At 45.8% G+C, this 14,452-nt stretch overlaps 1 protein-coding gene across 1 annotated transcript; it reads right to left on the bottom strand.

Annotated features, from left to right (window-relative positions):
* Window positions 1-746: 746 nt before the first annotated feature.
* LOC140896613 (apovitellenin-1-like) lies at window positions 747-14,397 on the bottom strand. The gene is made up of 4 exons (XM_073308515.1): window positions 9,337-14,397; window positions 8,700-8,858; window positions 5,036-5,039; window positions 747-1,164 (listed from the first exon to the last, which is right to left on the bottom strand). Exons 1-4 carry the CDS (start codon window positions 9,395-9,397, stop codon window positions 1,056-1,058), a joined length of 333 nt encoding a protein of 110 aa, XP_073164616.1. The 5' UTR covers window positions 9,398-14,397; the 3' UTR covers window positions 747-1,055.
* Between the last annotated feature and the right edge of the window lie 55 nt (window positions 14,398-14,452).

Below are 14,452 nucleotides of genomic sequence, written 5' to 3'. Positions count from 1 at the left end.
TGGAACCAGGGTGGGCCGACAGCCCCCCCATCAGCTCCCCTAAGTTCCCTGGGTGGCAGCTGCCCAGTAGGCTATCAATTGCCAGGCAGTTCAGGTGTCCCTCCCCCCACTGCCCTGTGCTGCTCCTACCCTCTGCCTTGGAGCTGCTGCCAGGAGCCCCCTACTTGCTGTGCGAGGATGGGACAAGAGGGGTGCTAATGTCAGGGTGTCCCCTCTCCCCTGCTCCTGTCTCCCACTCCTTTACTCCATCTCCACAGAGCGGTGGGGGAGGGGGGGCACACAGGGCTCAGGATGGAAGAAGCTTGCTGGCAGCAGCTGCTGTCTCAACTTACTGATCTACTTTAAAAGGCAATGTACTTAGAGTGGGATCAGCATACTTAAAGGGGCAATGCACATCTTTCTCTATCTCACACACACACGGTGTGTGTCTTTGTCTGCCATGCTGTCTCCCCTCCCTCCATTTGTGCTGCCTTGTAAAATGTAAGGCCACATTAACAACAATGTGTTAACCCTTGAGGGCTCCCGGGAGTGCTAGTTCATCATTTAGCAGTAAGGTGGTGAGGAGAAGTGTCTGATTTTGGTTACACTTGTCTGGATGATGCTTAGTATCACTGATAACAGTTGAGCCTTATCACTTCCCTTACATCATATCAGCTCTCACAGCAGCAGAACAAGAGGTTATAAAACCACCATCCACTTAAACATTTAATGCAAAGAAGGAAACAATGGAACTATAAACACATCCAAAACTTTATTCGGTTGAGGTGGAAGGTCAAGTGGCCAAATTGTTGAAGGAGAAATTGGCTTTCAAGATTCAACTACAGAATCTGTCTTCCTTCTATTTCCTTTCCCACATCCAGCAGCTTCTTTGATAATGCATTTTTCCCCCACAGGGAGACAGTTTCTCCACTCTTTGAAGGTGGTATTCTTGCCCCTTCTAGTGACATCATCAGGGACATCAATTCTATGGTAGTAGCTGATCTCAGTCCATGAGGAGAGGGGATGCTGCGCATTCTAATTACTCATGTCAAGTGGCCTTGTGACTTGTCTCAATTCTACTGCTGGGCTGGGGCTTCCTCTTTCTTCTTCCACAGACCTGTTAATTTTTCCATCAGCTGTTCTGCCAGCACACTGATTTTAGAGGTCTCCTTCATCAGGAAATTCCTGTAGGCGACAGTAACATATCAGTAAGGTACATCTCTGGATGGGGTACCCTCTGTTTCTATTTTCATAAGACTGCCACTCTCTCATATTTACCTGTGGGACAAATTAGTCCTCACAAATTAGTCCATTAATATGGCTGTGGGACTCTTGAACTGCCCTGTAGGGATTCAACTCAGGAGGCAAGATAGGTGTGGGGCTGTGAGTAGCAATATGGAACTGTGTATCCCCCAGGTGTGCACACTTCTTGTTTCTGTCTGCCATCATCTGTTACCTCGGGAATAGATATTTACTATCTGAACCACCCTTGTTTTCCTTGAAAAATTTCAATTTTTCATTTGAAAACTGAAAAATTCTGACCAACTCCCCGATTTTTCTCATTTTGACAAAAAGTCAAAATTTTCAAGGAGGAAGGAGAGATAACATGTTCCAAGCAGCTCTAATGATAAGGTTAGTTCTAGAGTCACTCTTAGAACAGAAAGGACGAGGAGTACTTATGGCATCTTAGGGTATGTCTACACTACGGAATAAGGTCGAATTTATAGAAGTCGTTTTTTTAGAAATCGGTTTTATATATTCGAGTGTGTGTGTCCCCACAGAAAATGCTCTAAGTACATTAAGTGCATTAAGTCGGCGGAGTGCTTCCACAGTACCGAGGCTAGAGTCGACTTCCGGAGCATTGCACTGTGGATAGCTATCCCACAGTTCCCGCAGTCTCCGCTGCCCATTGGAATTCTGGGTTGAGATGCCAATGCCTGATGGGGCTAAAACATTGTCACGGGTGGTTCTGGGTACATATCGTCAGGCTTCTGTTCCCTCCCTCCCTCCGTGAAAGCAAGGGCAGACAATCGTTTCGTGCCTTTTTTCCTGAGTTACCTGTGCAGACGCCATACCACGGCAAGCATGGAGCCCGTTCAGGTAACCGTCACCCCATGTCTCCTGGGTGCTGGCAGACGTGGTACGGCATTGCTACACAGTAGCAGCAACCCCTTGCCTTGTGGCAGCAGACGGTACAGTATGACTGGTAGCCGTCATCATCATGTCCGAGGTGCTCCTGGCCACGTTGGCTGGGAGTGCCTGGACAGACATGGGCGCAGGGACTAAATTTGGAGTGATTTGACCAGGTCATTCTCTTTAGTCCTGCAGTCAGTCCTATTGAACCGTCTTATGGTGAGCAGGCAGGCGATACAGATTGCTAGCAGTCGTACTGTACCATCTTCTGCTGGGCAGGCAAGAGATGAGGATGGCTAGCAGTCGTACTGTACCATCTTCGGCCGAGCAGCCATGAGATGCGGATGGCATGCAGTCCTTCTGCACCATCTGCTGCCAGCCAAAGATGTAAAAGATAGATGGAGTGGATCAAAACAAGAAATAGACCAGATTTGTTCTGTATTCATTTGCTTCCTCCCCTCCCCCGTCTAGGGGACTCATTCCTCTAGGACACACTGCAGTCACTCACAGAGAAGGTGCAGCGAGGTAAATCTAGCCATGTATCAATCAGAGGCCAGGCTAACCTCCTTGTTCCAATAAGAACAATAACTTAGGTGCACCATTTCTTATTGGAACCCTCCGTGAAGTCCTGCCTGAAATACTCCTTGATGTAAAGACACCCCCTTTGTTGATTTTAGCTCCCTGAAGCCAATCCTGTAAGCCGTGTCATCAGTCACCCCTCCCTCCGTCAGAGCAATGGCAGACAATCATTCCGCGCCTTTTTTCCATGCGGACGCCATACCAAGGCAAGCATGGAGGCCGCTCAGCTCACTTTGGCAATTAGGAGCACATTAAACACCACACGCATTATCCAGCAGTATATGCAGCACTAGAACCTGGCAAAGCGATACCGGGCGAGGAGGCAACGTCAGCGCGGTCACGTGAGTGATCAGGACATGGACACAGATTTCTCTGAAAGCGTGGGCCCTGCCAATGCATGCATTATGGTGCTAATGGGGCAGGTTCATGCTGTGGAACGCCGATTCTGGGCTCGGGAAACAAGCACAGACTGGTGGGACCGCATAGTGTTGCAGGTCTGGGACGATTCCCAGTGGCTGTGAAACTTTCGCATGCGTAAGGGCACTTTCATGGAACTTTGTGACTTGCTTTCCCCTGCCCTGAGGCGCATGAATACCAAGATGAGAGCAGCCCTCACAGTTGAGAAGCGAGTGGCGATAGCCCTGTGGAAGCTTGCAATGCCAGACAGCTACCGGTCAGTTGGGAATCAATTTGGAGTGGGCAAATCTACTGCTGGGGCTGCTGTGATGCAAGTAGCCCACACAATCAAAGATCTGCTGATATCAAGGGTAGTGACCCTGGGAAATGTGCAGGTCATGCAATGGGATTCCCTAACTGTGGTGGGGCCATAGATGGAACCCATATCCCTATCTTGGCACCGGAGCACCAAGCCGGCAAGTACATAAACCGCAAGGGGTACTTTTCGATAGTGTTGCAAGCTCTGGTGGATCACAAGGGACGTTTCAGCAACATCAACGTGGGATGGCCGGGAAAGGTACATGACGCTCGCATCTTCAGGAACTCTGGTCTGTTTCAAAAGCTGCAGGAAGGGACTTTATTCCCAGACCAGAAAATAACTGTTGGGGATGTTGAAATGCCTATATGTATCCTTGGGGACCCAGCCTGCCCCTTAATGCCATGGCTCATGAAGCCATACACAGGCAGCCTGGACAGTAGTCAGGAGCTGTTCAACTACAGGCTGAGCAAATGCAGAATGGTGGTAGAATGTGCATTTGGACGTTTAAAGGCGCGCTGGCGCAGTTTACTGACTCGCTTAGACCTCAGCAAAACCAATATTCCCACTGTTATTACTGCTTGCTGTGTGCTCCACAATATCTGTGAGAGTAAGGGGGAGACGTTTATGGCAGGGTGGGAGGTTGAGGCAAATCGCCTGTCTGCTGGTTACGTGCAGCCAGACACCAGGGCAGTTAGAAGAGCACAGGAGGGCGCAGTACGCATCAGAGAAGCTTTGAAAACCAGTTTCATGACTGGCCAGGCTACGGTGTGAAAGTTCTCTTTGTTTCTCCTTGATGAAACCCCCTGCCCCTTGGTTCACTCTACTTCCCTGTAAGCTAACCACCCGCCCCTCCTCCCTTCAATCACCGCTTGCAGAGGCAATAAAGTCATTGTTGCTTCACATTCATGTATTCTTTATTCATTCATCACACAAATAGGGGAATGACTACCAAGGAAGCCCAGGAGGGGTAGTGGAGGAGGGAAGGAAAATGCCACACAGCACTTTAAGCACAGCACTTTAAAAGTTTACAACTTTAAAATTTATTGAATGACAACCTTCTTTTTTTGGGGCAATCCTCTATGGTGGAGTGGCTGGTTGACCGGAGGCCCCCCCACCGCGTTCTTGGGTGTCTGGGTGTGGAGGCTATGGAACTTGGGGAGGAGGGCGGTTGGTTACACAGGGGCTGTAGTGGCAGTCCGTGCTCCAGCTGCCTTTGCTGCAGCTCAACCATACACTGGAGCATACTGGTTTGGTCCTCCAGCAGCCTCAGCATTGAATCCTGCCTCCTCTCATCACGCTGCCGCCACATTTGAGCTTCAGCCCTGCCTTCAGCCCACCACTTACTCTCTTCAGCCCCCCACCTCTCCTCCCAGTCATTTTGTGCTTTCCTGCACTCTGACATTATTTGCCTCCACGCATTCGTCTGTGCTCTGTCAGTGTGAGAGGACAGCATGAACTCGGAGAACATTTCATCGCGAGTGTGTTTTTTTTTTTCTTTCTAAGCTTCACTAGCCTCTGGGAAGGAGAAGATCCTTGAAACACATGCAGCTAGTGGAGAAAAAAAAAGGGACAGCGGTATTTAAAAAGACACATTTTATAAAACAGTGGCTACACTCTTTCAGGGTAAACCTTGCTGTTAACATTACATACATAGCACATGTGCTTTCGTTACAAGGTCGCATTTTGCCTCCCCCCTTCTGCGTGGCTACCCCCTCAACCTTCCCCCCTCCCTGTGGCTAACAGTGGGGAACATTTCTGTTTAGCCACTGGCAAACAGCCCAGCAGGAATGGGCTCCTCTGAGTGTCCTCTGAAGAAAAGCACTCTATTTCAACCAGGTGACCATGAATGATATCTCACTCTCCTGAGGATAACACAGAGAGATAAAGAACGGATGTTGTTTGAATACCAGCAAACATACACTGCAATGCTTTGTTCTACAATGATTCCCGAGTACGTGTTACTGGCCTGGAGTGGTAAAGTGTCCTACCATGAAGGATGCAATAAGGCTGCCCTCCCCAGAAACCTTTTGCAAAGGCTTTGGGAGTACATCCAGGAGAACCGCGAATGCCAGGGCAAAGTAATCCTTTCACATGCTTGCTTTTAAACCATGTATAGTATTTTAAAAGGTACACTCAACCAGAGGTCCCTTCTCCGCCTGCTGGGTCCAGGAGGCAGCCTTGGGTGGGTTCGGGGGGTACTGGCTCCAGGTCCAGGGTGAGAAACAGTTCCTGGCTGTCGGGAAAACCGGTTTCTCCGCTTGCTTGCTGTGAGCTATCTTCTTCGTCCCCAAAACCTGCTTCCGTATTGCCTCCATCTCCATTGAAGGAGTCAAACAACACGGCTGGGGTAGTGGTGGCTGAACCCCCTAAAATGGCATGCAGCTCATCATAGAAGCGGCATGTTTGGGGATCTGACCCGGAGCGGCCGTTCGCCTCTCTGGTTTTCTGGTAGGCTTGCCTCAGCTCCTTCAGTTTCACGCGGCACTGCTTCGGGTCCCTGTTATGGCCTCTGTCCTTCATGCCCTGGGAGATTTTAACAAAGGTTTTGGCATTTCGAAAACTGGAACGGAGTTCTGATAGCACGGATTCCTCTCCCCAAACAGCGATCAGATCCCGTACTCCCATTCGGTCCATGCTGGAGCTCTTTTGCGATTCTGGGACTCCATCATGGTCACCTCTGCTGATGAGCTCTGCATGGTCACCTGCAGCTTGCCACGCTGGCCAAACAGGAAATGAGATTCAAAAGTTCGCAGTTCTTTTCCTGTCTACCTGGCCAGTGCATCTGAGTTGAGAGTGCTGTCCAGAGCGGTCACAATGGAGCACTCTGGGATAGCTCCCGGAGGCCAATACCGTCGAATTGTGTCCACAGTACCCCAAATTCAAGCCGGCAAGGCCGATTTAAGCGCTAATCCACTTGTCAGGGGTGGAGTAAGGAAATCGATTTTAAGAGCCCTTTAAGTCGAAATAAAGGGCTTCATCGTGTGGACGGGTGCCGGTTTACATCGATTTAATGCTGCTAAATTCGACCTAAAGTCCTAGTGTAGACCAGGGCTTAGAGTCTAACATTTATTTGGGCATAAGCTTTCGTGGGCTACAACCCAATTCATCGGATGCATGCAGTGGAAAATACAGTAGGAAGATTATATATATACATACACACACACACAGAGAGAACTTGAAAAAAATGGGTGTTGCCATACACACTATAACGAGAGTGATCAATTAAGGTGAGCTATTACCAACAGGAGAAAAAAAAATTTGTAGTGATAATCAGGATGGCCCATTTCCAACAGTTGACAAGAAAGTGTGAGTAACAGTAGGGGAAAAAAGTTTTTAGTTTTTGTAATGACTCATCCACTCCCAGTCTTTATTCAAGCCTAATTTAATGGTGTCCAGTTTGCAAATTAATTCCAGTTCTGCAGTTTCTCTTTTTTTTTAAAGAATTGCGACTTTTAGGTCTGTAATTGAGTGACCGTGGAGGTTGAAGTGTTCTCCAACTGGTTTTTGAGTGTTATAATTCTTGACGTCTGATTTGTGTCCATTTATTCTTCTATATAGAGACTGTCCAGTTTGGCCAATGAACATGGCAGAGGGGCATTGCTGACACATGATGGCATATATCACACTGGTAGATATGCAGGTGAACGAGCCCTTAATGGTGTGACTGATGTGATTAGGTCCTATGATGGTGTCCCTTGAATAGATATGTGGACAGAGTTGGCAACGGGCTTTGTTGCAAGGATAGGTTCCTGGGTTAGTGTTTTTGTTGTGTGGTTGCTGGTGAGTATTTGCTTCAGGTTGAAGGGCTGTCTGTAAGCGAGAACTGGCCTGACTCCCAAGATCTGAGAGAGTGAGGGATTATCCTTCAGGATAGGTTGTAGATCCTTAATGATGCGCTGGAGAAGTTTTAGTTGGGGGCTGAAGGTGACGGCTAGTGGTGTTCTCTTATTTTCTTTGTTGGGCCTGTCCTGTAGTAGGTGACTTCTGGGTACTCTTCTGGCTCTGTCAATCTGTTTCTTCACTTCAGTAGGTGGGTATTGTAGTTTTACAAATGCTTGATAGAGATCCTGTAGGTGTTTGTCTCTGTCTGAGGGATTGGAGCAAATGCGGTTGTATCTTAGGGCTTGGCTGTAGACAATGGACTGTGTGATGTGGTTTGGATGAAAGCTGGAGGCATGTAGGTAAGTTTAGCGGTCAGTAGGTTTCCGGTATAGGGTGGTGTTTATATGACCATCGCTTATTAGCACTGTGGTGTCCAGGAAGTGGATCTCTTGTGTGGAATGGTCCAGGCTGAGGTTGATGGTGGAATGGAAATTGTTGAAATCAGGATGGAATTCCCCAAGGGCTTCTTTTCCATGGGTCCAGATGATGAAGATGTCATCAATGTAGCGCAAGTAGAGTAGGGGCATTAGGAGACGAGATCTAAGGAAGCGTTGTTCTAAGTCAGCCATAAAAATGTTGGCAGACTGTGGGGCCATGCAGGTACCCATAGCAGTGTCGCTGACGTGAAGGTATACATTGTCCCCAAAAGTTAAATAGTTGTGGGTGAGGACAAAGTCACAAAGTTCAGCCACCAGGTTTGCCGTGACATTAATCAGGGATACTGTTCCTGATGGCTTGTAGTCCATCTTTGTGTGGAATGTTGGTGTAGCGGGCTTCTACATCCATAGATGGCCAGGGTGGTGTTTTCTGGAAGATCACTAATGGATCAGAGATTTTCTGATTCCCATTCTTCTGCTTTGAGCACTTGATTACATTTCTTCATCTAAGTAGTAATGACAGACCACAGATACAAATGGCTAGAAGTTCTCATTTATTTTAATTATACATTTGACATCACTCCAAAAAAACAAACATACAAACATCAGTTACAAGATGCAGAACTACAAAAGGGCTCGTCTTCACTGCAGCATTAGCTCAAGATAATTTGAATGTTGCCCCTAACTTGACTCCCATGCACATGCAAAAATCTCTAGCCTGATTTACACTCTGGGATTTCCTTCCAGAATCACAGTTCTCAGACCCTCTTAAACAGACAGTATCAGGTCATCTGAATCCAGACATATCCAATGAAGCTGATCAGTCAACAAATGTATGTATGCAACATGGGCGGGGCGGAGCAGGGAGGAGAGACGAGGAGAAATATGCTTTGGTATATGGGTTTCATAATGTTTACTCCATTATGTGTAGTTCTTATTGTTGTCCCAAAGATATCTCCGTATGGAAATGTAGTTAATCCTCCCCATTCCCTCACAAGCCACCCCAGGAATAGAGGAAACCATTTCATAGCTGCTCTCAAGGATTACTGGAGTCTGAACAGCTTCCGCCAAGAACTGACCAGCTTTCGGGGACACTTTGTTCACAGATTCGTACACGTAAAATGCAATTGAATCAGGTATGATCAGCCAGTCACGACGGACATGTCTTTTTGAGATTGCCTTAGCACCCACTTCTGGGGAGGCGGAAGAGAATATTAACCATCTTTAACGATCATTTTCCATGCTTGCACTGAGCTCTCCCAAGAGCTGCAGTGGAAAGAGACCAGCTGGAAGACTGTAGTAGGATTTAGAGTCTCCCCGGGATTCAAAGGCCTGTGTCCACGTGTAGGATCCACGGTTCTAGGCTACAAATCTTCAGTCTCTAAATGTAGCCGAAACTGAACAGCACAGCCAGTGTTCACATACCTGAGCATGCACTGGGACTTAGACAGCAGAACACAGTGCTAAGATACTCCCCACTAAGCTGTGCGTGTGGGAGGATGCACTAGTAACTGGCTTCACACTCCCAGTCACAATGAAAATTCATGCACTCTACCCTGTACTACCAGGCGTTAATCCTAGTTCATGGCTAGGAGAGACTTGTGCAAAGCAGGTTAAGTGCATATAAAGCTGAGGAATATCTCCACCAGCCTGAAGGGTTTTAAGACTTACCAGAGAGACTGGTGCTGAGGAGCAGAATCAGAGCCATCGCCAAAGCTCTGGACTGAAGCATGGTTTGTAGCACAAGCTCAATGCAGTACCCTCAGAAACCAGCCAGAAGCACAATTAATCACTTTGATACTGAATAGAGAAAAACAGTATACCCCGAATTAACAACAGGCAACAACTCAGAGAGAGACATCAAGGTCATTCTTGCTTTATATCCTTTACCTCCTTAAAAGATGAGGGCATTGAATACAAAAAGCTAAAGTTATTTCACTTATATGGTACCATGAATATGCATCAGTAGTAAAAACACCCAAGCATACATTAGATATGTTAAAGCAAAAATGCTTTATCCTATATAGGAGTTAAATTCACGTGCTTCAGGGTAAAGCCAATCACTAACCTAACACAGGGGTCAGAAAGAGACTTCCTTCATGAGCAGGTTGCTTCTTAAACTGTACACTATATTCTTGCACCTTCCTCTAAAACAACATCTGGTACTGGCTACTGTTGGCCATAGGATACTGAACCAGATGGCCTGAACTGATCTATTGTTTGTATTCCTATGGCTGAGAAATGACCTGCCTGGAAGTCCAAAAGAGTTTCTTTTGGCATGTTCATGCTGGGGATAATTAAGAGCAAAAACCATTGTTTATGCAGTTAACACTCTAAGCACAAATCCTGCTTTGTTCTCATCCAGGCTTCTTTCTCTGGACATTATTTTCTGCTTGGTCAACTGAAAAGCTAATATGAGGCCAAGCCATGGGGGTAAAATTAAATAAGCTTTTAAAACACAGAGGATTTCAAAGGGCACATGCTGGAAGATAACTTGAAAGTTAACATGTTTTGATTTAAATTACCGTAAATTACAACACGTCTAGTCAAATAGAATCATTTCAGTGCTAGGACTCCCCATTGCAGGGAAGGCTGCTGGGCTGCCAAGTCTAAGGGTTTTGCTAAGCTAACACAAGGTGGCTACCAGGGGATTCTCACCGTTAGCCTGCATACCTAAGGCTGCTTCTCTCCACAGCACCTTCCTAGTCCACATTAGAAGCTCTGCTGCTGATGGCAATCAGACAGCTGCTGGTTACTAGCTAACACTCTGACAGCTATTCCTTAGGTAGCTTCCTCTCTGTTAGTCCTGGAGCCACATTCACCCCTACAGACCTAAGGTATAATATGCATCCATGTGGTCATGAAGGGGTAGGGAATCTCTCCTCTTTAAAGCCTGGAACTCCGCTGGTGGAGGCTACTTGGGAGAAGCACTGAATCAGCACACCTCTTCCTGTGTTGGCCCTACCCAGCTTTTGGAAATGTGCTAGCTGACTCCAGGTCCCTAGTGGGAACAGGGATTGCAGATGGTTTTTGCCAGTGCACCCCCATTCCAGAGAGCATTACTGCCTTGGAGTGGTGGGCTACCAGTCTGGGTGAATCCAGCCCTTGGTCTGAAAGGAGAAATTAGGTATTAACAGCCTCCCTGCTCTACTCCCTCCTGTACGTTCCATATAGACACCAATCAGCTACAAGGTTTGCACAGCTGGAAATGACAGATGGAATGTTGTTCTTACCTTGCTCTCTCTCTCACTGGCAGAGGCAGGGGTAGAAGTGTGCCTGAAACACAAGCACTTACACAAAGTTAATTTGAGATAGCAAGCAGGTCAGAGGTCATGCTTGGCTCCACATTGGGCTCTTTCACAACAAGGGTCAGATGAGTGGGATGGGTAGGAGGTACAGAGTCCCAAGTCCTGCTCAGAGTGGGATTTGGTAATGGAGGGTCAGTCCAGCTGAGACTAGATCCTGAGCCTTTAGCTAGTGTTTGCTTCATACCCTACCCCCACATTCCCACTAAGAACCTACGCAAACAGCAACTATATTCTCCTCTTCTTACGCTACGTATTTTGTACTTCTAATGACGAGAAGTCAGTCATTTAGTAGGTGCTTCTCTTGCATGTGGAAAAGGCAAAGAGGGTTCATTTTCAAACAAGACCCAATGAATAAGCACATCATAGTACTATTTATCTCTGTTGTCACTTACGAGCTCAAAGCTATTTACAACTAGAGGATAAGTATCATTATCTCATTTGACAGAGAGTGAGGGAAACTGAGACAGAGGGATTTGTAAAGTGACTGGATTAAAGTCCTGTAATTTGAGTAGGGCTGGTCATAAAATTCTCCGTCAAAATTATTTCTTGATGGAGATTGCATTTACAACAAAACCAAGGCCCGTATCCTCAAAGGTATTGATTTCATCGGGAATTTGGCACCTCAATAGGAGTAATGGGAAAAGCATTTGTGGATCTGGGTCTAAGTGTCTGCTTTCCCTGAAAAATTTCTATTTTTCATTTGAAAACTGAAAAATTCTGACCAACCCCCTGATTTTTCTCATTTTGACAAAAAGTCAAAATTTTCTAGGGGGAAGGAGAGATAACATGTTCGAAGCAGCTCTAATGATAAGGTTAGTTCAAGAGTCACTCTTAGAACAGAGATTTTCTGATTCCCATTCTTCTGCTTTAAGCACTTGATTACATTTCTTGGTCTAAGTAGTAAGGATAGACCACAGATACAAATGGCTAGAAGTTCTCATTTATTTTAATCATACATTTGACAATCACTCAAAAAACAAACCATACAAACATCAGTTACCATCTGGCTTTTCATTGTACAGCTGGCATAGTGGAATGACATTGTAGAAAAATAGTACAAGGCACATTCTAGAGATTAAACAAGATGCAGAACTACAAAAGGGCTCGTCTTCACTGCAGCATTAGCTCAAGATAATTTGAATGTTGCCCCTACCTTGACTCCCACGCACATGCAAAAATCTCTAGCTCAGGTTAACTGGCGCTTTAAACTCACATTAGCTGGCCCGTCGGGGGTGTGGGTAGAAGCTCAAGTGCTGCTGGGTCTAATAATGCAACGGAGACATAGCTACACTGCGGTGCTTCCACAAACACACTGTGCTGTTTGAGAGTTATTTTGCTGTGTGGCCACTCTCACTTGAGCTGAGTGAGCACAAGTTACCCCTGCCATGAAGACAAGCTCTAAGATTGTTCCTGGGCCTTTTTGCACTCTCAGTTATGGGTTGCTCGATTGCCAACAGTCTAGATGTGATTGTTTACTTTGTTTGAACTCAGCGATTGCACAAAAAGCAGCCCCTTGGGCCTCCAGTCTTGGAATGGGGTCTACCTACTGCAGCAATAGGAGCTCTACAAATGCATAAGATAGCCAGGCACATGGGTCCATTCTTGTTCAGTGAGAACAGAAGATTTTATACCACTCATGGCTCTATAGCAATGAGTGGAAAGCAGTTGCCAGGATCAATATCTGCCTGCCCTGCAGAACAGGAGAGCTTGCAATGGAAGGTTCAGGCATACTCATTACCCCCAAGAAAGGGTCTCGTTATAGCATAATCACTTTGCACCCATTTCATCTCTATTGATACAGAAATTTTCTTGTTTGCAAGGGATATTCCTTTGACTATTCAACAAGATCCACAGAGACTAGAACTGAATCAGCAACTGGAAATGAATTTATCCAGTTTACCACCTATACACAAGCTCATTGACTTATGAATTTGTTTGCTCTTTGTAATTATTTGAAACGGTCATAAAAATCCCTCCTTTACCTGGAAGGGGCTAATCAGTTCCATTAACCTAGTTGCAACCTGACCAGAAGGACCAATGGGGAAAGAAGATACTTCCAGATCTGGGGGAGGGTGGAAAAGGTTTTGTTTGTGCTCTTTGTTTTAATTCTCTCTTGGAACAGAGAGGGGCCAGGGCAGGAAAAAAACATCTGCTAAAACCCTGTCTGAAATAAGCATCTAAAATTACAAAAATTGTAAGTAAAGCCGGGAAAGGCGTTAGATTATCTTTTGTTTTAGCTTGTGAATTTTCCCTATGCTAAGAGGGAGGTTTTTTTCCTGTTTTTTGTAACTTTGAAGTTTTGCCTAGAGGGGAATCCTCTGTGTTTTAAATCTTATTACCCTGTAAAATTACCTTCCATCCTGATTTTACAGAGGTGCTTCTTTTACTTTTTTCTTTCTAATAAAGTTCTGCTTTTAAGAACCTGATTAGTTTTTAGTCCTAAAAACCCAGTGGTCTGGTCTGTGCTCACCTTGTTTACCTATTCGGTTGGTATATTATTCTCAAGCCTCCCCAGGAAAGGGGGTGAAGGGGCTTGGGGAGATATTTTGGGGAAACAGGAACTCCAAGTGGTCCTTTTCCTGAATCTTTGTCTAACTCACTTGGTGGTGGCAGCAGTACCATCCCAGGACAAGGACGGATTTGTGCCTTGGGGAAGTTTTTAGCCTAAGTTGGTAGAAATAAGCTTAGGGGGTCTTTCATGCGGGTCCCCACATCTGTACCCCAGAGTTCAGAGTGGGGAGGGAACCCTGACAGAAACTTTTGTGTAAACAAACTGCAGTCTGTGGATTTCTCTGACTCCATTCCATGCAAGTAAGAGTATTTAATATTTGAGCTGCATGTTTTGTTATCTAAATCACATAGTATTGTTTCCAGTCCCCAACTGGATATTCTAAACTACTACTGTCCACCATTTAATCACAAAATTAAATGTTTCAGCTACAGGTTTGAAATTAGTTTTCCCAAAAACATTCAGACAAGCAGAATTTAGCTCATGTGAATGTTATCAAAAAGTGAAAAATAGGCCAAACATGGTCAAAACAAGCATTAATGAACTATTCACAAATAATTTCTTCAGCTCTCCTACAGAGCTCGTGGGGAAAGGGAAGAAGAGAGCTCACTTCCTGGTGCCCCAAGTTGTGTCATTAATACAATCATACCATTCTGGCAGTCATCATCAAATAGCACTGTTACACATAACCTTCATGTTCTTTTTCCACAGGCTACGTCTACACTTGAAATGCTACAGCAACACAGCTGTATGACTGTAGTGCTTCAGTGTGGACACTTACTGTAGCAATAGAAGGGGTTCTCCCATTGCTCAAATCTAGGTAAGCTACTCCCTCTGGGAGAGATAGATAGGGCTGGTTTAAACTGAAAAGTTGCATCAGCATAACTACGTCTCTCAGGAATGTGAAAAATCCACACTCCTGAGAGACATAGTTAAGATGACCTAAACCTTGCTGTAGACAGCTAGGTCA

This window comes from Lepidochelys kempii, chromosome 1 (genome assembly GCF_965140265.1).
Source record: "Lepidochelys kempii isolate rLepKem1 chromosome 1, rLepKem1.hap2, whole genome shotgun sequence".
Lineage (NCBI taxonomy): Eukaryota > Metazoa > Chordata > Testudines > Cheloniidae > Lepidochelys > Lepidochelys kempii.
The sequence above is the reverse complement of the archived record's forward strand: the minus strand, read 5'-3'. Positions and strand labels throughout refer to the sequence as shown.